At 46.5% G+C, this 20,293-nt stretch overlaps 2 protein-coding genes across 12 annotated transcripts in view; one reads left to right on the forward strand and one right to left on the reverse strand.

The window, feature by feature from the left end:
- Positions 1–20,293, reverse strand: part of LOC120720571 — a 914,567-nt gene that overhangs the window by 668,948 nt on the left and 225,326 nt on the right. The window lies entirely within an intron of this gene.
- Positions 1–20,293, forward strand: part of auts2a (activator of transcription and developmental regulator AUTS2 a) — a 327,329-nt gene that overhangs the window by 198,635 nt on the left and 108,401 nt on the right. For all 11 annotated transcript variants that reach the window (XM_040013088.1, XM_040013079.1, XM_040013071.1 and 8 more), the window contains one exon: positions 13,337–13,366. In XM_040013088.1, the coding sequence (XP_039869022.1) occupies positions 13,337–13,366 (30 nt within the window). The remainder of the gene's footprint in view (positions 1–13,336; positions 13,367–20,293) is intronic.

Consider the following 20,293-nt stretch of genomic DNA (forward strand, 5'->3'; position numbering starts at 1 on the left):
AGGGACCGGTCCCCTCCAACTACCGACCAATAACCTGCCTCAGTACTACATGGAAGCTCCTGTCAGGCATCATATCGGCTAAGATGAACAGGCACATGGGTCAATACATGAGCGGGACACAGAAAGGAATTGGCAAGAATACCAGAGGCGCAAAACACCAGCTACTGGTAGACAGAACAGTCAGCCGAGACTGCAAGACCAGACTGACCAACCTGTGCACTGCCTGGATTGATTACAAGAAGGCCTATGACTCAATGCCCCACAGCTGGATCCTGGAATGCCTAGAATTGTACAAGATCAATGGGACCCTAAGAGCCTTCATCAGGAACTCAATGGGGATGTGGCGTACAACACTAGAGGCCAACTCCAAGCCCATAGCACAAGTCACCATCAAGTGCGGGATCTACCAAGGAGATGCTCTGTCCCCACTGCTGTTCTGCATAGGCCTGAACCCCCTCAGTGAGATCATTAACAAGACTGGCTACGGATACCGACTACGGAACGGAGCAGTTGTCAGCCACCTCCTGTACATGGATGACATCAAGCTGTATGCCAAGAGTGAACGAGACATCGATTCACTGATCCACACTACCAGGCTATACAGCAATGACATTGGAATGTCGTTCGGACTGGAGAAGTGTAGTCGGATGGTAACAAAGAGAGCAGGGTGCAAGATGCTAGCAGGCAAGGCATACATGGAACGCCATAACCAAGTGGCCGGCATAGTGTACAGGAACATCTGTGCCGAGTATAACCTGGAAGTCCCGAGGTCAAAATGGGAGACGCCCCCAAGGGTGGTGGAGAATGACCGAGCTAAGATCCTGTGGGACTTCCAGATACAGACGGACAAAATGGTGGTGGCTAACCAACCGGACATAGTGGTGGTAGACAAACAGAAGAAGACGGCCGTAGTGATCGATGTAGCGGTTCCGAATGACAGCAATATCAGGAAGAAGGAACACGAGAAGCTGGAGAAATACCAAGGGCTCAGAGAAGAGCTCGAGAGGATGTGGAGGGTGAAGGTAACGGTGGTCCCCGTGGTAATCGGAGCACTAGGTGCGGTGACTCCCAAGCTAGGCGAGTGGCTCCAGCAGATCCCGGGAATAACATCGGAGATCTCTGTCCAGAAGAGCGCAGTCCTGGGAACAGCTAAGATACTGCGCAGGACCCTCAAGCTCCCAGGCCTCTGGTAGAGGACCCGAGCTTGAAGGATAAACCGCCCGAAGGGGCGTGCTGGGTGTTTTTTTTGTTTGTTTTTTTATATATGGATTATTTATAGCTCCTAGTCATGATTAAAATGGTAACAACTGTAACATTTAACAAGTGGTCTGTACTCCAGGCTAGTTCATCTATTTTGTTTGTTTTTCTGCATCCACAGGATTGGAAATGCAGTGTTGAGAACAAGTATTTGCCCCCTTTCCCAAACCAAGTAGAAACAATTTTAAATGTTGATTTGTTTAATTAAAGGAAAAAAGGTGTCCTCACCTACCTGGCCCTATGTAAAAATGTAACTGCCCCTAAACCTGATGAGTAGTTGTGCCACACTTGACAGCAGAAACTGCAATCAGGTGTTTGTGATAACAGGCAGTGAGACTTTCATGTTGCTCTGTTATGCTTTGCAAAACTTTTAATTCGTCTATGCTGTCGACATGAACAGCCTGTTTAAGGTCACGCCAAAACATCTCGATGCAATTCAAGTCCAGCTGCTGGTGTGTTTTAGAGTGGTCCTGAAACAGGTCCTGAAGCAGCAGATCAGCCCCGGACCATCACACTACCACCTCCACGTTGGTGTGATGTTCTTTTTTATGAAATGCTGTTAGTTTTACACCACATGTAATGGGATGCAACAATTTTGGTCCGCAGTGGTTTTCCCCTTGGAGCTCTGCCATGATGCCAGTCTCTTTCGTGTTGTTCTTGAATCATGAACTCTGACCTTAACTGAGACAAGTAAGTTCTGCAGTTCTTTAGTGACCTTCTGGATGAGTCGTTGATGTGCTCTTGGAGTAACTTTGGTTGGCCGGCAATTTCCGGGAGGGTTCATCACTATTCTGTTTCCTCCATCGTGGATAATGGCTCTCACTGTGGTTCGCTGGAGTCCGAAAGCTTTTAGAAATGACCGTGTAACCAGACTGATGGATGTTGATGCTGCTTCACTTTGTCAGACAGATTCTATTAAAGTGAACAATCAAGGGTGTGGCCAGTGAAATTACATCTTTATACATAATACATCTTTCCCACATAGTTTCGGAAAAGTTGGTCATATTTTCCCGTCATAGCTTTGTCTAATATTAAAGTTAGTTTGATCTGAAACCGGTCGCAGCAGATGGCCCCGCCCCTCCCTGAGCCTGGTTCTGCTGGAGGTTTCTTCCTGTTAAAAGAGAGTTTTTCCTTCCCACTGTCGCCAAAGTGCTTGCTCATAGGGGGTCATATGATTGTTGGGTTTTTCTCTGTATGTATCATTGTAGGATCTACCCTACAGTATAAAGCACCTTGAGGTGACTGTTGTTGTGATTTGGTGCTTTATAAATAAAATTGAAACATGCAAAAAAGGATTGCATATGATGCAAATGATTACAGTGCATATGCATGCATTGCACTGTAGTTTTTTTCTGTTGCTGTTTCTTACGCTGACTTTTCAGTCTTCTGCAGTTTTCGATGTCATTTTTGTGTCTTTTTCCTACTTTTTAAAACTCTGTAGGGTTTAGTGAATGAAAGACGGAGCAGCTTTATGCCAGGAGTGTCGAGCAGGAGCTCTGTGTAGCGAGCTCTCATCTGCTAGGTTCTGCTCTGCTGTGCTCCCTGCATTTCCTGCTGACTGACTGATATGAAGCTCAGTTGCCAGGGCTTAAATAGCAGCTGTACGCGTCCAGCTGCTCCCTGCCACGCTCCACTTCTCCCCAGATGGCTCCAAGACATTCCAGCAGCCCTCCGGAGGAGCGCTCATGAGGAAAGTGTTATGGAGTGGCTCTCTGAAACACCAGGGAGCTTCCCTCACTGCACCCCAGCCACCCTCCTCCTCCTTCAACCCCCGGGCCAAACGCCCAAATCAGGGGAGGGCTGCAGCCTCGTTTGCCAATTTACCAACAGGAGGCAGCACAGATGGTGGTGTCTGCAGCGTAGGCCAGTGTGCAGCAGGGCCTAGGGTGGGATGGGGAGCTCTTGGAAGGAGCACAAACCGTACATGGCCTGGGATGCTACTGATATCCCCCAGGAAGAGCTCACACTGGCTCTCAGCAGATGACCAGCAGAAGCCCAGCAGCTCTGCTCGGCTCTGAGCGGTTCCAGTGGAAAGTTTTTCTTTATTGACTCGTTCATCTTCGATAAGCCAGTGCTGCTAATTCCACAGGGAGTGTAGTCATTGTATGTGGTAATTTTCCTTGAACGTTCACTCTTAATATATGATGCTGAGTGCAGAGCTGCGGGGCAACAGTCTCTGACCTTGGCTTTGTGTGTAAGTGATGAATGGTCCATCAGCTTCACACCGCTGAAACAAACCTCAGGGGTCACTTCAACCGTGGCATTTGTTTAAAGGCACCCCGAGGGAATTTGACCAATAATAGTGCTGGGATGTGTTGAAAGGCAAAGGAAAAAAGTCTTTAATAGAGATAATAGAGATAGCTTGTCTAAATATTTTATGTCCTTATTCTGGTGGGAAGCATTGAGGTTTTACTCTCACGGTTTCGTGTTACACAACAGGTGGATTATATTTTACACTAGTTATAGGATGAAGATCCATTTTTAAACTCCTTGATTTTCCTCTCTGTTACTGACTTGTTTCTATTCCTCGTTACTTTCTTACTCCCCGTGGCCAGAACAAAGGGGAGGGGGTATACTTCAGGGATGGATGGCGTTGCTGACCTCACTGTTATCCTTGTTGTGACAGGAAACATACATCACAGTAGGGCCACTAATGTGAAACACATTGTGCCACAACTTGATCAAAGCCAGACATCCTGGACAACAAAGTGCCCTGTAATGACATATTTTGACCATATAATTGGAGAGTAATTACAGCTGACAAAATACTCTGTTTTTTTGTTTTTCTCCTCTCTGCAGTGTCTGTGGATTGTAAGAAAGCCCCACTGAGGCCTGTCATAAACTATATGTTGGATATTGTGCTGAGCAAGCTTGAAGCTTGGGGGGTGTGGGTGAGGGTAGGTCAGTTTGTATTGGAACCTGGTTGCTTATTCAGAGACACTAATTACAGAGCTCAAACCGGTGGCTTAGAAAAACACCGGTGGGCCTCGTGACAGCTGACCCTTACTCACTGACACGACACCAGGTACCCAAAAAGCTCCGCGCTCCACTCTTTTGACTCGAGATGGATGGAGTCTATTTCGCTCTGACGCAGTCGCGTTGTGATGATTAGCCTCATAAGTTCTCATTATTTCCCCCAGATGGATGGTTGGGGGCTGACCCTGAAAGAAATCTGCAGACCAAGAATACTGTGTTGGAAAAAAAAGATTAAAATTGTCGTGGTGGTTCCAGATTGCTGAGCAAACCTGGGCCGTCTTTCATTAAGTTCTTCTGTAAGTGTGACGCACAATCCCAGCTGTCATGTTGTAATAATGTTGTGTAATCCAGCCTGGTGACAGAAACTGGGATTATTTTTAAAAGGTAGAATTACAGCCTGGGAAACATCAGCAAATTTGAAATTTTAGTTGTAATTATGTCAACGAGATGCTGTGGCGGGTGCTGTTGTTTTAGTCTGAACCTGCATTTGTCAGGAAATGAAATGAGGCCGTGACCGGCTCGAACCGCAGCCATAATGATGTTGTACCGGTGCTGTGGGAGCTGCTGGATGTCAGGTGGCTGTCCTTAGGCTTTGGGGCTGCTATCGTGCTCTACCATTTAGCATGCTAATTAATCCCAACCAAAGGACCATGTCAGTCACCCCGCACCCCGCCAGGGATGCTCCCACTGGGCTCATCCTGCTTTAATTGAGCACGTTTTTCAGGAGCCCGCTGTCTGTGGGATTACATTAGATCCCTCTAATTCACCCAGCCTGCCACCAGCATGGGCGACGTGAGCGAGAGAGAGGGAGGGAGCGAGACGCGGGGCTGGGAAATGTATAAATAAAGCACACAAACAAACAAACACAAAAACAGACAGAGTGTTTATTAACACCCCTGGGATGAAAAAGGAGGTGAGTGCAGGAAATCATTAGCGCAGGAGAGTCAAACTAGGCTCGTTTGATCTCGCTGATGGAGGAGCAAATGTAATTTAGCGTGCTGCGAGTAATTTGTTTTAGCAGTTAGCATGGGTTCCTTTTAATTTCATTTTGCCTTGCATCAGTCTTTCAAATTAAATATTTTTATTTTGTACAAAGCGCATCTTTGTGAGCCTCGCGGCTCAAAGACCAGCCCTCAACAACAACTAATGTTTATTCATCTTTGCTTGTTTGCATGTGTGGTAGACAGATTCCTGACAGGAGCGTGCAGTGTCTGCTTTTATTTGAGTACTTTCTGTATAATGAGGCGACTCAGATGTACACTGTGACAGCTAGCAAATCATAGTAGAGGAAAAACAAAGTGTTTTTGTCACTGCGGCTCTAATTATTTGGAAGACGGTGCTGAAGCAGCTGCATCTGTTAGAACGTCTCACCTTCTGTCCTTGTTTTACTGAATATTGTCAACTGCGCAGTCTGTTTGTCATAGTAAGACAACCAGTTTCATACTCGAGTAACTAGATTTCACCCAAAGAATTACTTCCAAAATTCACAAAATTATCATAGTTGAGCTAAATAACCTTTAGTAGGTTTTGTGTCTCATTACGTCACGCAAGTTTGTGGATTTATTTTTCCCTGTTTTATGTAGGGTGGCACAGTGGAGCAGTGGTTAGCACTGTTGCCTCGCGCAAAGGAGGTCCTGTGTTTGAATCCACCATCTGGGCCTTCCTGTGTGGAGTTTGGGCTGTGGGAGGAGCCACGCAGACACAAAGGGGTGGAGTCAGAGGGGTTCGGTTAACTGGAGATTTTAAATTAGTCGTCCTGTCATTCCAGGGCATACCCTGACTTGGAAAAATGGAAGAAGATGGATGGATGTTTTATTCACTGATGGAGGAGAACCTGCTGGTGCAAATAGCAAATATGTAAATATCAGGCATGGATGCTGCTGCCATTCGTGACAGGGCCAGCTACTCTTAGCTGAGGTGTATGGAGAAGAGGGTGGAGTCTTATCAGCGGGAGACGCAACTTATCTGTTCATGCTGCGTGTAGCCTGAGCACCAGCAGCTGTAATGTGAGATGCTCCTCCATTGCTAACAGGAGGAGGAACAACCAGTTTGTGAGTGCATGCTAAACAAGTCTAATGTTTAAGAAAGTCCTGCTTGTAAACCTGTAATAATAAACAATAACAATGCTGCGTTCTTGTTCTATATTACTGGGAAGCAGAAAAGGATCGTTCTCTAAATAAAAACCCTCCGTGATCCTCCGACATGTCAGCATCTTGTACACGATTTCAGTCCATTCCAAAGCGCTGCTTTCCTGGCTGCCATTACACACTGATAAACAATGTGTGCTCTAATGTGAGAGCACAGGGAAGTCGGCGTATCTCAGCTGTGTACCTGGCAGAGCCTGCAGGGGTTGTTAGCACTGACAGCGCCGGTATATGAATGAGACTTCCAGGCAGATTGTTGGCAGAGTTAGCCAGTTTTTCTCAGATGGGTGTCAGCTGGCTGCAGCTCTCACAGCCTTCTCTTCCTCCACCTCCTCCTCCGCCACCACCTTGCTCTCCTTCCCATCATGGCAGAACCAGAAAAAAAGCTTTATGAAGCCCTATAATGATACGTGGCAAATGTGCAGCACTGGGGTGATTGTTAACAGCGGCAGCTGCACAGACAGCCTGGATGATGGAAAATCAGTGGGACCTCATTTTGGTTTGCCAGTATGAATATTAATGGCTCGTTTCCAGGCCATGGCTAATGATGAGGAAAATTCCCTAATAAAAACTTGATGTGATGGGCAACGACCCACGGGGTCACTGGAGACAGTCAAAGTTAATAGTGTGCCATCAGGTGTGAGGAGTTAAGTGATTAGAGGCACAGAACCTAATCCTGATGTTTTTCTCCCCCCTTAGCGATGAGTCAGTGTGAGAGGAGGGAGGGGAGGAGAGGAGCTGAAAGTGGGAGGTTAGGGGAGCAGATGAGGTTTATATCTCTCGCCTGCAGAAGGTTGCAGCTCGTACACAGCGCGCTTGCGAGTGCGTGTAAACTGCAAATGTTGCAGGTAATTCTGTATTATGGCTCCATTTTGCACGATTAATATTAGCAGTTGTGTTATTTCATAAGGGATCGTGTGAAAATTAGTGATGCCGGCAGCATGAGATGTGCTCATTGCAGTGCAGTTCTTTCTAAAAGCTGGTCATAGAATCTGTGCCCTTCTTTACTGCGTAGCCTTCTTCAGTGCAGTCACTACATGTGCTCTGACACCAGGGTGGTTCGGTGATGCTCAGTGCTTCACTGATTTTAAAAGGAAGAACATCTGCCTGCTCAGCCTCATGTGCTCAGCTGCGGGTCCACTTCTTCATCTGGGAAATTCTTCTTCTTGTGTGCGTGACCAGATTGCTGTAACGAGGATGCCAAATCATATCACTATTAATGTCGAGCATGAGGGGGGTAATTAAAATGCACACCGAGCGGACTCATCTCGTGGGAGTCGCCATAACCACGCAAACAATGCAATTTGATGTATGTAATTATCTCAGAACCCTTCTATTAATCTTTGATTAATTCAGCATCTGCTCTGAGCCTCGGGCCTCTGTTGGCTTATATAAACAGAGCCGGGCTGAACGAAGGTCCGTGTAGGGCTGCGTTTTGGGCTTTTATCACATACCCCTGAATGCTGTGCAGAGCCTGGAGAAACGCGCTGATATGACTTAAAAAACGTTGAGACGCTGAGAACGTGGCACCTCTGTTCCTTCTTCCTACCCCGGTCCTTTTGTCAGGTGGTGTTGTGAGCGTGTTTGGTGGGTGGATGGGACTGATCAACAGAGAGCTTCACCCTGCTAAGCATCACTTCAGCCCCGCGGTGCCTCCTCTCCTGTAGAGTTAAATGTCCTACCTTCCTCCACACTAAAAAGGGAAGTAATATACACATGTAGAGCTTGTACACCTTCAGAGGAAATCTTATCATCCAGGCAGCCGTCTCAGTCCGATTTGACATTATTGGTGATCAGGATGTAAAGGAAAAGAGATCTAACGACGAGGAAATGATAAGAATTTGATATTTTAAAACGAGAGAGAGTCGTCAGATGTTGAAAATTCTCTCAGATATTCTTTCCATACATTTGGGAACGGCCCAGATAAATAAAAAATAAAAAGACTGTGGTGCTGAATATTGAAAGCAAAGATCAGAGGCTGTAATGTTGTTGTTACTTTGTGGAAAGCTTCATTTTTCTGGCCTCCCTCCTTCCTTTATCTCGTCTGTCCTCCTGACTAGAAACTGGAGTTTGCGGTCGCACTGAATATCTTCTGGATGAAGTTTTACATTTGAAGGGAAATTGCGTTCAGATGTTGGCCTGCTGCATTTGGCCAGCGTTGCACATGTGGATCAGACCTGCTTATATTAGTCCAGACAGAAATCTGGTCCTCCCTGACGAAGTATTCTTGGCTCCTAGAAGAAGAACTTTCCTTATGTGACTGTATAGACGGTCTGAAACACTCAGGCTGTGCCTGTGATTTCTTTTGGGACTTTCCTTTCCCGTCGTACGTTCATGTAGCAGTTCGGCATCAAGCAGATGCTGCAGAAACAATTTCGTCGCCACAGAACGCGGCTTCTTTAAATGAGCCGTCCCAGCGAGGCGAGTTTTGTTAATCTTTCTTCCACTCCCTGAACTTATAGGTGTCCTTTATAGGCAACCTGTAATAACTAATGTGTGTCGGGCGGCTAAAGTAAAGTAATCCCAGAGTTTATCTGAGGTTCACGTGGGTGTGAAGTCCCTTGAGCACGATGCGGGTCCGGATGCGTATATGTTGCGTCCTTTCGGGGCTCATTACTGTGAGTCAGTCTGTTGTGTAACATTGGATATCACAGAGGAAACGTGGCTTTTCACAGATGTTCATCAAAACTGAACCAGCTTTCTGTGAGCAAAGTGTTCTTGTCAACCTTGATCATTTTGTGTTTATTTAAAAGCTGAAAATTTAACTACGTCAGTTTGTTTTTTGCCTTTTTTTTAAGTCTCGTTTTCTAGTTTTGTTTGCCAAAGTAGCTGCTGTGTAGCAAAACCTGAGCTCATCAGTCGCCTCTAGCTCATCTCTGTTTGTTGTTCCTCAATTCACAGCGGCGGGACTGGCAGACTTAGTAATGTGTGGGTGCAAAAGCGAAAGGGAGTAAGAGAAAGAGAGATAAATATGGGAGGTGTGAGTGGGGGATTGGAGAATATGCATGGCACAGATCCGCATTTTACCATCCCGGTCTTTCTCTATTCCCAGTGAATAATGTGGCACAGCCCCTACCCAGCAGTAGGCCAGGCACGCCGCCATATCAAGCTGCGGTGGAGGATGAGGTGTCCAGCTTGCCGAGTCTGGGCTCAGACGCATTCTAGCCCCAGAAGTCATCCCACCCCCATCCCCGACCTGCAGAGAAGAGCACTGGGCTCCAAGATGGCAATCAAGGCTTGATTTGCCAACACATTTCCAATGATTAAAATGTAATTAGCACAAGCGAGCACCTCCTCCCCAGCTAATTTCCACGCACGCTGTGACAGGCAGGCGGTCTGAGGCATCCAGGCCCCAGCAGCAGATGGAGGAGGATGCACCGGGAAGGGAGAAAACCATTTTGCCATGTGACTGTTTGCATCACAAAACCATCAGGACATGCAGCTATATCAGGAAGGAGCCGCTAGGAGGAGGGATTGAGGAGGCCTCGACGACAGCACATCACATTGGCAGTGTCAGAGCTGACCCTGGCAATGGCTGCCATCCTTCACGCTGTCTTTCCAGCTCCCAGGCTTGCAGGCAGGTTGGCGTCCTCCCTGGGCTTTAACCCCTTCAGCGCTGCTGCAGGACATCCAGTGTCGGTTTGATAAACAGGCACCTTCCTCTGTGCACTAGTATGCTTTAATGAAGACCATATCAATGATAATTAATTCCAAGGGCACGGGCAGAGGTTAATACTGATGGCAGTTTTTCAAGCATAACCCGAGGCTAACTTCACGCAGAGAGCGCGCTGTTCAACTTGCAGCAACATAGACAGCCAATCAGGAATTACAAGAACATGCTAAACACACTCTGCTGGACCTTTATTGTTGTCATGTTATTTTTTTCTTGATTGCTCCAACATCTGTTAGTATTTGTGGACCAGTGGATATCCAGAAGGTTATGCTGGAAAAGAGATCATGGCATACTTGCTTTGCACGCAAACATGTGTGATGTGGTTACCTCTTCAGTGCAGACTTTTTCGCTGTGGGTAGCTCTGGCAGGAGACGTTGCCGTGCCCTGCTGTTACAGACGATAGCACGGCTGCGTCGTTTAGCATTCGGCCCGTGGCTCCTTCTGTTCCCCTTCTACTGGGCCAGTATTGCTCTCAGCTGGAGAGGATTTAGGACAAGAATAATTTACTTCTACTTTCAGACCAATATAAACAAAAGGCTCGATGCTTGGACAGAGTGTAGGGAAATTTGTAAGAGCACTCAGCCAAGAGAGAGGCCCGGGTGAGAGCAGAGCGGCAATCAGAAGTGGTCCGGATACAGGCCAACATCAACAGCTCTTAGAGCTGAAGCTAATGTTTGACATTCCTGTGTTACTTAAACTAAACACTGGGGTCTAGCTGTACAGTATAATGCAGGTCCTGTGTAAATGGCACCGGGCCTGGTAGACTATCACTTTCCTTTGCCAGCCCCCTCCCAGGACTAATGGTTTCCTTACTGTACATTACTGTTGCTTTAAATAAGACTTTCTACCTCGGCCTGTCAGTGATCTCAGTGGCACCACTTTTGTTGTTTTTTCTCTGTTCGGTACAATAGATTTGTTTTAAACGCCTGACATATGTCTTTTCAGTTGCCGCGGCGTCCCAGGATTGCTCTAAAGTGTTTTTGACGTGGTTAATCATAGCTGCGGGTTTTTGTTTTTTTCATGCTCGCATGTCAGCAGCTGTTGTATCACACAGAGCTGTAGCTCGTGCTAACCTGTAAAAACAATGCTCAGTCTTAATGATGAGGTGTACCGATGTTTCCTGACACTTCCAGCTGTGAAGTGCAGACCTCGGCTCCTGATCAGGTACTCAGACTTTTCCCCACCTCGGGTTGTGCATGAAGCGAAACATTCGTTCACTATGATCACTTCTCAGTGAGTGACAGCTCTGCCTCAAACGTGTTTTTTATCCTTCTCGAGATATTATTATTTACTACTTCCTGCCCGAGCTCGAACACAGAGTTCACGGGAGCTTTGGCGTCGTGGACGTTCAGATCGCCTGCTCTCGGCTGTCAGGCCTGATCTTAGGCTTTTTTACTTTGCTCATTATAAAGGCATTTCCATTTTATTAAGTTTTCCACCTTTTCCACCCCCCACCCTTTGTCGCTTTGGGAAATTTGCATACCTCTATTCCTAGGGGGGGAAAGTAATGACAGCAATTTCTTTTCTTTTCTCTCCCCCACTAGCCGTGTGAGTGCTTCGTTTAGCGGCACCTGCGAAAGCGACAGGCTCGGGGATGAGAAGTGAAAGAGAGCAGTTGATTAAATCATCATCAAGTCGCAGCACAGAAAGTCAATTCTGCTTGCCGTCTACAATGATATCCCTTTATCTTAAAGTAATGAGCTATGGCACTTTTGCATCGGGTAATACGATGAGTTCCATTAGCATGTTCCATTTGCTTCACAAGCAAGGGCAAGTCATTCCAGCCGGCTTCTATCTTGGCAATCAAAGCAATTGGCTGCACAGCCGAGGAGCGGGGGAAGCAGGGAGAGCAAAATAAGAACAAAAAGGGAACACGGGGAAGAAAGGCTAGACTCCTTTTTTTCGTGGATCACAACACAATGCAGAAAACTGAAATTATGTCAATTATTTGAACCCCTCGCTTGCTTGCGTCGTGCACAGACAGAGAAGCGGCTAATGAGTGCTCGGTCGCGTCACTGTTGCTACATTCTCAAAAGCCTGAACGCCGTTGATCTCGTCTGCGGCGTTAGTCTGTGTGGGAGGCCACGAGAGAGCGATGCAGGCAGACACGCCTATTTACTCAGGAGCTGGAAGAGATGCATAAATGCACGCAGTTTGGAGCTTTTAATATTACACAGACACCCGCGCGTAATCGTGATCTGCCGTCGTCTGTCGTTATCTTTATTTGTTATCAGGGCTCCTGCGCGCTGTCTTAAAACGGGGTTGGAATGTATGGCGGAGAAGGAGTGAGAGCGAAATGGAGCAGGGAACGTCTGAGGAGTGTTTGCCCAGTGCGTTTATTGCCTCTGCATAATTTATGAGCTGCTGGAGCTGACCATCATGGCAGTGTGCCGCAGGCAGCCCCTTGGGCTGTGCGGGACAGGCCTGTAAATTGGATGCTATGCTCCTGCTGAGCTCGCAAGCCCCCTTTTTACCATCCAGCCCGAGAAGCAGATCAGCCACAAACCCAGCCAGCTACCTTTGAGCTCTGCAGGGCCCAGATCAGCAAAAAGAAAAAAAAGAGCACGAGATGGAAGGAAGAAATGACACGGCCTTCTGTCGCTCACTCCGTGGGCCGTCAATCATCCCCCCCCCTTCACTCCTGCCATACTTTAATCGTCACCCACCAACCCCTCCTCGCACTCCTGCCCACACGCTGTACCAGCCCCTGCCCGTATTCCCCCCCAGTGCCTTTTTCATTACTGACTCCAGTGCTTCCCTGCACCTCAGCCATATGCACAACTACGAGGGCCGCCATTCACCCAGCATCACGCTAATTAGTTGATAAAGAATTAAGTGGACCTTGAAATTGAAATTGGAACAAAAAATTGAAATCTAGCCCCCTTTTTCCTCCCACCATTACCAAGTTCCTTTCCTCCTCGTGTCAATCTGCCATCCCCAGCCTGAAGCAGCAACAACATCATGCTATTAGAATTCCAGTGGCGATTAGAGTTCGGAGATTCCAGCTCTGTCTGAATTTTACATGGTGCCCAGTGTTAACAAGGGCACGGGCGCTCATGAGAAATTCACTTTATTTCACATTCTGCTGCTTGGATCAGCTAATGAACTGATCTGATGATATCCAGGTCCAGAATACAAGTTATGTGATAAATTTGTCATTAAAAAGTTGATAAGATGAATGAGATTATGGTGACCACACGCACTGGGATTGAATGCAAACTGTTTAAAACCCCACAAACTGGACATCTTATTCCTAATTTGAGCTTTCTCTTTCCTTCTCTCGCAGTGCGACACTGAGAGTGACCAGGACGACAAGGTAAGATTTTTCACATTGGGCTGAATGTGCTTGGATCCCTTCGAGCGTCTTTTATCAGTGTTTTAAAAAGATCCAAATGTTACTTTAAGACTGAGAATTGAATGTAATTAGAATTAAACATCCTGTTAATAAGTATGACAAAACCTTAATTAGTTGCGCATTAATTATGAATGACTTAATGATGTGCAAAATCTAAATTGAACTGTTCTGGCTTTTTAGGATTTCAATGACATTTAAATGAGACTGCTCCGGCAGCCAGGCTTTCTGTTACTTAAAGCACAGACGAGCGTGTCTGCAGCACGGCGTCTATTTCTGTATCTCTCCATCCACCTATATGCTGGTGTCTGCCCGTCTGTTTCTGTGACGCGCTCTTTTTGCTCCTGCATTTGTCTTCACTGTAGTTCTGTTTCTGTAATCCCAGCAAAACCACCTCCTGCCAGGACCTATAGCATCTTCCTGTGTTGGAGCTTCATTGCGTCAGTTTTGGCACTTTTGTTGCAGTTACATTGTTACAGCAGCAACGAAACACACAGCAGTGATTAGCAGCAAACAGGCTCTACAGATTTAACAAAGTCTGGAAGTGTTTCAGGGAAAAAGCCAAAATAATGTGAGTTATGTGAATATCATGGACTTCAACAGGTTATAGAACATAAGCCATGGGCCATGGTGGGAAAGCTGATGATGCTGAGTTGTGTACAACCTCAGTTTTTCTTAAATGTATTTATTTGCTTTAATTATTTTTTACTTTAGTGGTTTTTGGGTTAAATTAAACTGACTGTACTGGGAAAATACACAATTACAAGGTTGCAAAAACTATAAACTGTAGTGCTAAATGACTCCAGATGCAGGAATAGCAACTTTTCATATACATTTTTTTCTCCTGGGAGAAAAAGTGATTAAGCTTTGGTGTTCTCGTGTCCTAGAGCAAGTACTGGGCACCCTGTAATTTCAGAGAAGAAAAGAAATCATAACAGATGTTGGCAAACGTTTAAAGGTTACACAAGTAAAGAAGCTAATGTGCCCGTTTATGGCTGTAAGTAAGAATATAGAGGCGTTGTTTTGAGGTCAATGATGTCCATCAGATCAGTTACACGTGGAGTTCTTGGCCCCGTCCAAAGAGGTGCTGCAAGCTTCTTAACCTATTTTGCAAACAAACGCTGAAAAGCAGCTTTTCAACATCCAGAGAGAAGAAGAAGAAGAAGCCTAAAAGGAGTCATCATCAGTGTCAGAACCTGAGGAATCAAATGAACGGCATCCAGAGGTTTGTATGCTTGAAGTGACTTTGTATCCAGACACCATAGACATGATATGAGTTTATGAGTATGTGGTTGGAAAGAGATTCAGATCTGATTCAGTGGTAGAGCTTCTGCTCTTTGTGTGAGGTCCGAAAGCTAAAGGTGACTGAGCAGGAGGACATTTTTGTTGGTTAGAAGGTAAAGGACCTCCGAGGCTCATGGAAATGCATCATCTTCTCAGCTGTGTAAGGGGCGGGTACGAGAGGCTCGCGCTCTGTCTTTAAAATGTCCCCGAGGTGAGCTCGAGTCACGCCGATTACTTTTGGAGTGCTCTGAGGAGCCACGATCGAATCCTCAAACGAGACGCTGGACATCGTTGCGTAAACGTGCATCGCCCGTGCAGCGTTTCGTCTTCTGGGTTCTTGTTTTTCTTTCATGTGGTGATGCAATGATGAGGATGGTCACGGTTGGGTAAAATAAAAGCACCTGTAAGTGTTTAAACGTTTGTTGCTATCCTGGTTGTAAAGCACTTTAAAATCCAGGTCTCAGTTTGAGCGTACTTTAGATTGTAAAAGCAGCCATATTAGCCACTGAATTCTAACCAGAGAGCTAGATGTGCTCTAATGATTTAGTAATGCCATTTGCTTGTAGTGTTTAGACTCTGCAGCAAATTGAGTCATTACTCAGTGTTGTCGATTTAAATTGCTCTTGTCTCGGTGGCAATTCCTTCTTGTTTCAGGAAGAGAGCGAGAGCACGGTAATCCCCCCAGTGACTGTATTAATTCACCCTGGCTCACGTTACGCTCCTGATGAACAGCACCGACTACACCTTCCTGTCATTGATTAATTGTGTGTTAAAGTAACAGAGGAGTGAATTAGTAAACGGGGACCCCTATGACAGGGCTGACTCACGCGTTCTTCTTCAACGTAAGGAGTAATTGGAGCTCCCACTCAACGGCCCTCCTTAGTCCACGTCACCTGCCACTATCTGCTCCTGCCAGGAGCCTCGCACGCTACGCCCAGTGCCGCTGCTGTCATTTGCATTCTGTGAGCGTGGCGGTCTCCTTTGCAACGCCGCGGCAGAGCAGAGTCATTTTAATGGGTCAAATGTATTCAGATGAGGACAAACGTGGCTTATTTCGTTTCCCTTCAAAAGCAGGAAATGGAAAAAGTGTTCCCAGGAGAAATCATGTTCTGCCTGGCGTAGAAGGCCTCTGCCGTGGAGCTGCCGGGCTCTGATAAGAGACAGCTCTCCGTGTGCACGCGATCCCGTGTCGCTGTGCGAGTGTGTCTCTGCGTGTGCTGGAAACTGTCAGAGCATTTGCTCATTACAAAGTGACCCGTAGGACGGGGCCTTCTGCAGCGTGACATGTTAATGGCATGCTGGGAGACAGGTAGGAGGACGCCTATCAGCAGTCACTCGCCGCACAACACTGGTATTATTAGCCCTGTATTCGTACTGTTAGCATCTCTTTCCCAGCAGCCGGTGTGCATGAAACTGTCCCTTCAGAGGGCAGTTTTTGGGGGGCTGAAACTATGCGTGGGGGGAAGTGAGCCGTTCTTCCTGAATAATGATCTTGTTTACCGTCTGTCATGGCTCGGCTCTTCCTTTGCTCCAAGGTGCAGAATCGAGGTGTCCGAACAGGATCAGGCGGTCACACGGGCCTGGACTCGTGGAGAACAGCTCATTTCCACTTCGCTGAGCTCTGTAGCATCAGGTATCGCTCATCCTCCAAAGGTCCATAAGCAGTGAAGTCTTTTAGGAGCCTCTGACAGGTCCACACACTTTAAATATATTAATAATAATGTGGATTTTTTTTATCAGTGTAAGTGCAGCCTGCCTCATTTATTTTCAAACTGAAACATTCCCTCAACGTTTAATCTAGCAGTGGTAGATTTCTCCACCTCGTCTTGGATCTTTGTAATATAGTCGAGAGGCTCCGGTTCTGTCTGGACTCACGAATGCTTAAGTGATTTTTTTTTTCCTTCTTACTAAGTGGCACCTTGAAACTGCCCGTCAAACATTTTCGCACCAATGTGCGCTAATGCTCAAGTGCTCCTGTTCCCCAATCATGCACTTAGGCCCTCAGCGAAGACAATGAGTCTATACTGTAATCTGCACAACTTTATCACCGCGTAGCTTTTATTCCTCTTGCCTCCGGCCTTTTTTATAGACCACACCTTCCTAAGTGTTATTTACTCGCTCTATCAGTAGCCACAAGCTGTAAATGCCATTCTGAAAATGTTCTGCGTCTTATTAACGGCCGCGCAGCAGAGTGCTGTAATTCGCTGTGCTTTGCTCTTATTGGAGGCAAGGGATCCAAGCAGGAACCTGTTTGTCCTTGACATAAAATAAAGATCTGAACCAGTAATATATTTGCTGTTTCTCCTCCTTTATTGTTTTGCTGTGTTTGCCCTCGGGCAATTATAGCAGAAGAGTCGTGTTTCTCAATCACTCAGCAGCACTGTACATAAAACCGTTTTATATCTTCCATCCCCCCACACAGCCTCACCCCAAACCCTTCCTCTTCCGCCGCAGTGGGAAGGATGAGTAATAAAAAGGAGAGAGCAACTTGTCAGCGTTAAAAGATTATGTGTTTTGCCCCCTCCAAAGGAAGAGAGTAGTGTTTACAGGCTTGAGTGGGTGCTCGCTAGGCCGAGGCTGAGGCTGATTGCACTAGAGTACCCTGTCAGCCAGTGATTTGTCATGTACTTTATCATCCTTGTCACTCTGCAGAGCGTTGTCATAGGTAACATTCCCGCCTGCCCCCTCCCCGCTCTGTGCTTTGTACCCAGTCAGTGTAGGAAATTTGTATTTACTTTGGGGGAGTGTAATTTGTTCCTCATGGATAATATGACCCTTAGCGGAGCCGGATCACGGGTTAGTTGAAGTGATATTTTCCGGTAATGGTAGTCGTACATCATGGCTGTCAGGCCGGGTTAGGAGGCGAGCACATTACAGCTCCATTTTAGCACTGCAGGCATCTGGGATTATTTTCCATAACCAAGTATGACATGACTGCTCTGCGGAGTGCATTAAATTTTTACTAGCTTTTTTCCCTCCCCCGGCAACTTCTGTGGCTTTTCCCCCCGCTCTGGGTCTCGGGGCTGCCACGGTGATGGATACCCTCCAAGTCCCAGCAGCACTGGCCAAGGTTAGCGGGTGTCACAGACCTACACCGCTCCCCTCCATCCAATAACCGGCAAATCCCTGCTCCCACCGAGGGGTGTGCACCGCCCACCGCTCTGTGTTGCAGCAAACCGAGGGCCTCCGCTCACCGCCGCAAAAGCACAATAGGATTATTCTGCTTTTACACTTCAGTTATCAAGTTTGTGTGAATGTGCAAATACAAGTTTAGCAGTTTTCACCAAAAGGAGCAGCAACAAAAGACAGACGGAGACTTGGACAGCATCCTTGAGCGGATCGTGTTTGCGCGGCGGCTGCTCTCCAGAGCTTCTGATGGCTTTTCTGTTCTTTGCTCTGCTAATTTTGATTCCGCTCTCCTTGGCAGCAAGGTCAGCAGTGTAAATGCCACCTCTTGCCATTGACAAATGGTCACCCCCCTGTCTGATAATCACTGAGGTCTCAGAGGTGGACGAGCAGGCGGAGCTCATTAGGGCGCCACAGATGAGAAATTAATGTGGAGATTCCAGGCCTGGCAGAAAGCCGCAATGATGGGCCTCGGGTGGAGGGGGTGGAGGAGGTGGCGGTGTGTGTTGGGGGCTGGATGGATGGACCCTGTCTAATGGATGACCAGGTCAGCAGGCAGCATCACTCCCTAGACACACATACGCACACGCCGTCCCACCCGCTACCTCCCCTCCTCTTAGCGCCTGTCACCTCACCCACCCCGCCCACAGCTACAGTTCTGATGGACTTTACACTCCACGATTTAGCGTCGCTATGCACGTGCTAAACGTGCTAAACATTTCTTTTGTCGACATGTTTTTTCTGCTGTGTAATGTCCCTCTTACCTTATTTTCTGTAACACATTTTTGTAAATGAGACAAATCTAGAACGTAGAGAAACGAGCCGGCGCTAATGTTATTAATGGAGCACAGCCAGTGAGACTTACAGAGCTGTGATAGTGAACTGAGAGTCAGCAGTATGGCTAGCCTCTGGGGTTCGCCCCCCCTGCATTCTCCTTTACAGTCACTGTGACCCATTTACAGTAGCTCCACATCCTCCTCATTGTCCCAGCAGGTAAATCCTCATTCTGTCACAGCGTCATCTCCTGCTAGCATTCACAGCCTCTGAGGTGGACAGGATCAGCACATCATTAATGTTGGGATCTGTGAAAGTCAATTTTTACATCATTGTAAGTGTGTAGCTTTGCAACCTTTAGAGTCAGAGCACAGAGTACGAGCTGGAAATGTTTTTCATTTGTCAGAAGCTTTTAAAGTCCACAATTCAAAGTAGTTCCCCTGAAAGCTTCCAGCTTATTCAGGAGAAAAATGATCTAAACCTACGTGGCTACATCGCCGTTGCCTTTTCGATTGCCTCCCGATGCTTTGTGATTGCTAATAGTGTGTCGGTTTTGGTGTCGAAACACAGAACTGTAGATGGTTTGACTCTTACCTTGAGATGCGATATTATACAAGCCCTAATGTGTGTTACACTTGCCTCTAGAGTGCTCAACCTCCCCATTCATTTATGGCCAACAATAAAATGTAATAATGCACACGTTTGAATAGGACAAGGTTGCCAAGTCCTTGAAATTGAATGGGGGAAAAACAGTCACAGCAGTGAATCATGTTTCTAAGGCAATGATTCAATTCCCAGTGCAAGCTGAGAACACAGGGGATGGAAAATAATTCTATCAGCAACAAAAACCATAAATATGCTGTTTGACTGAGATGTTTACTCCTGTGGAAAGAAAAAGCCATTTCCATCTTTCCTGACCTGGAAAAGAAAAATCTCTCAGGCAAATTGTGTCCATATATCAAAGACTTTATGAGATTGTCCTCATACAAAGAGGCTTTAGAGTTGAAACACAACCCCAGTTAAAGAAATATCAAGTCCAGTCTATATTTAAGGATAAGCATAATGAGGCGCTTATTTCCCACTGTTTCGCTTTTGCACACATGATATAACAGAGAGATTCTTTATCAGCAGAGTAGAGAAGGCGTATTATTCTTGGTAAATGATTGAACTGCTTTTATAACCATCTGTTAAACCCCTCATTAGCTCTCCCCATATTTCTAATAGTTGCACTAATGTTGTTTAAGCAGCGTTATTAAAACTGGCCTGAGCTGCGAGTTAAAAATAGCCAAACATGTCGAGTCAAACTCAATTACATACATTTTTAACATCATTGACCTTCCCAATTACGAACCTGCTCCATATGGTGCCATTTATCAGCTGCCGCGATGCTAACAAAACAGAGGGCAGCTAGGCAGAAGCGTGCGCGGTGCTGCGTATGCAGAACCTTCTGGGTCGTGTTGGGCTGGACGATCAAGAGCAAGCAGTGCCCCGACTCCTCAGGTGTCTGTGCTCATCTCTATTTATGAGGCAGTGTTGCCAGTTACCGTGTTTAATAAAACATGGAGCAAGACCTTGGGTTCAAACCAGCGTCTCTGGAAACAGGCTGCTTATGAGGAAAAAAAATTGGTTGTTATGCAGGAAATCAGTTTTTCTCACATTCGCTCTTCATCCCTCACTGTCTCCCTGTGAGAGCGGCTTCTCCAGCAC

This window comes from Simochromis diagramma, unplaced genomic scaffold, assembly GCF_900408965.1.
Source record: "Simochromis diagramma unplaced genomic scaffold, fSimDia1.1 OVJJ01000123.1, whole genome shotgun sequence".
NCBI classification, from domain to species: Eukaryota; Metazoa; Chordata; class Actinopteri; order Cichliformes; family Cichlidae; genus Simochromis; species Simochromis diagramma.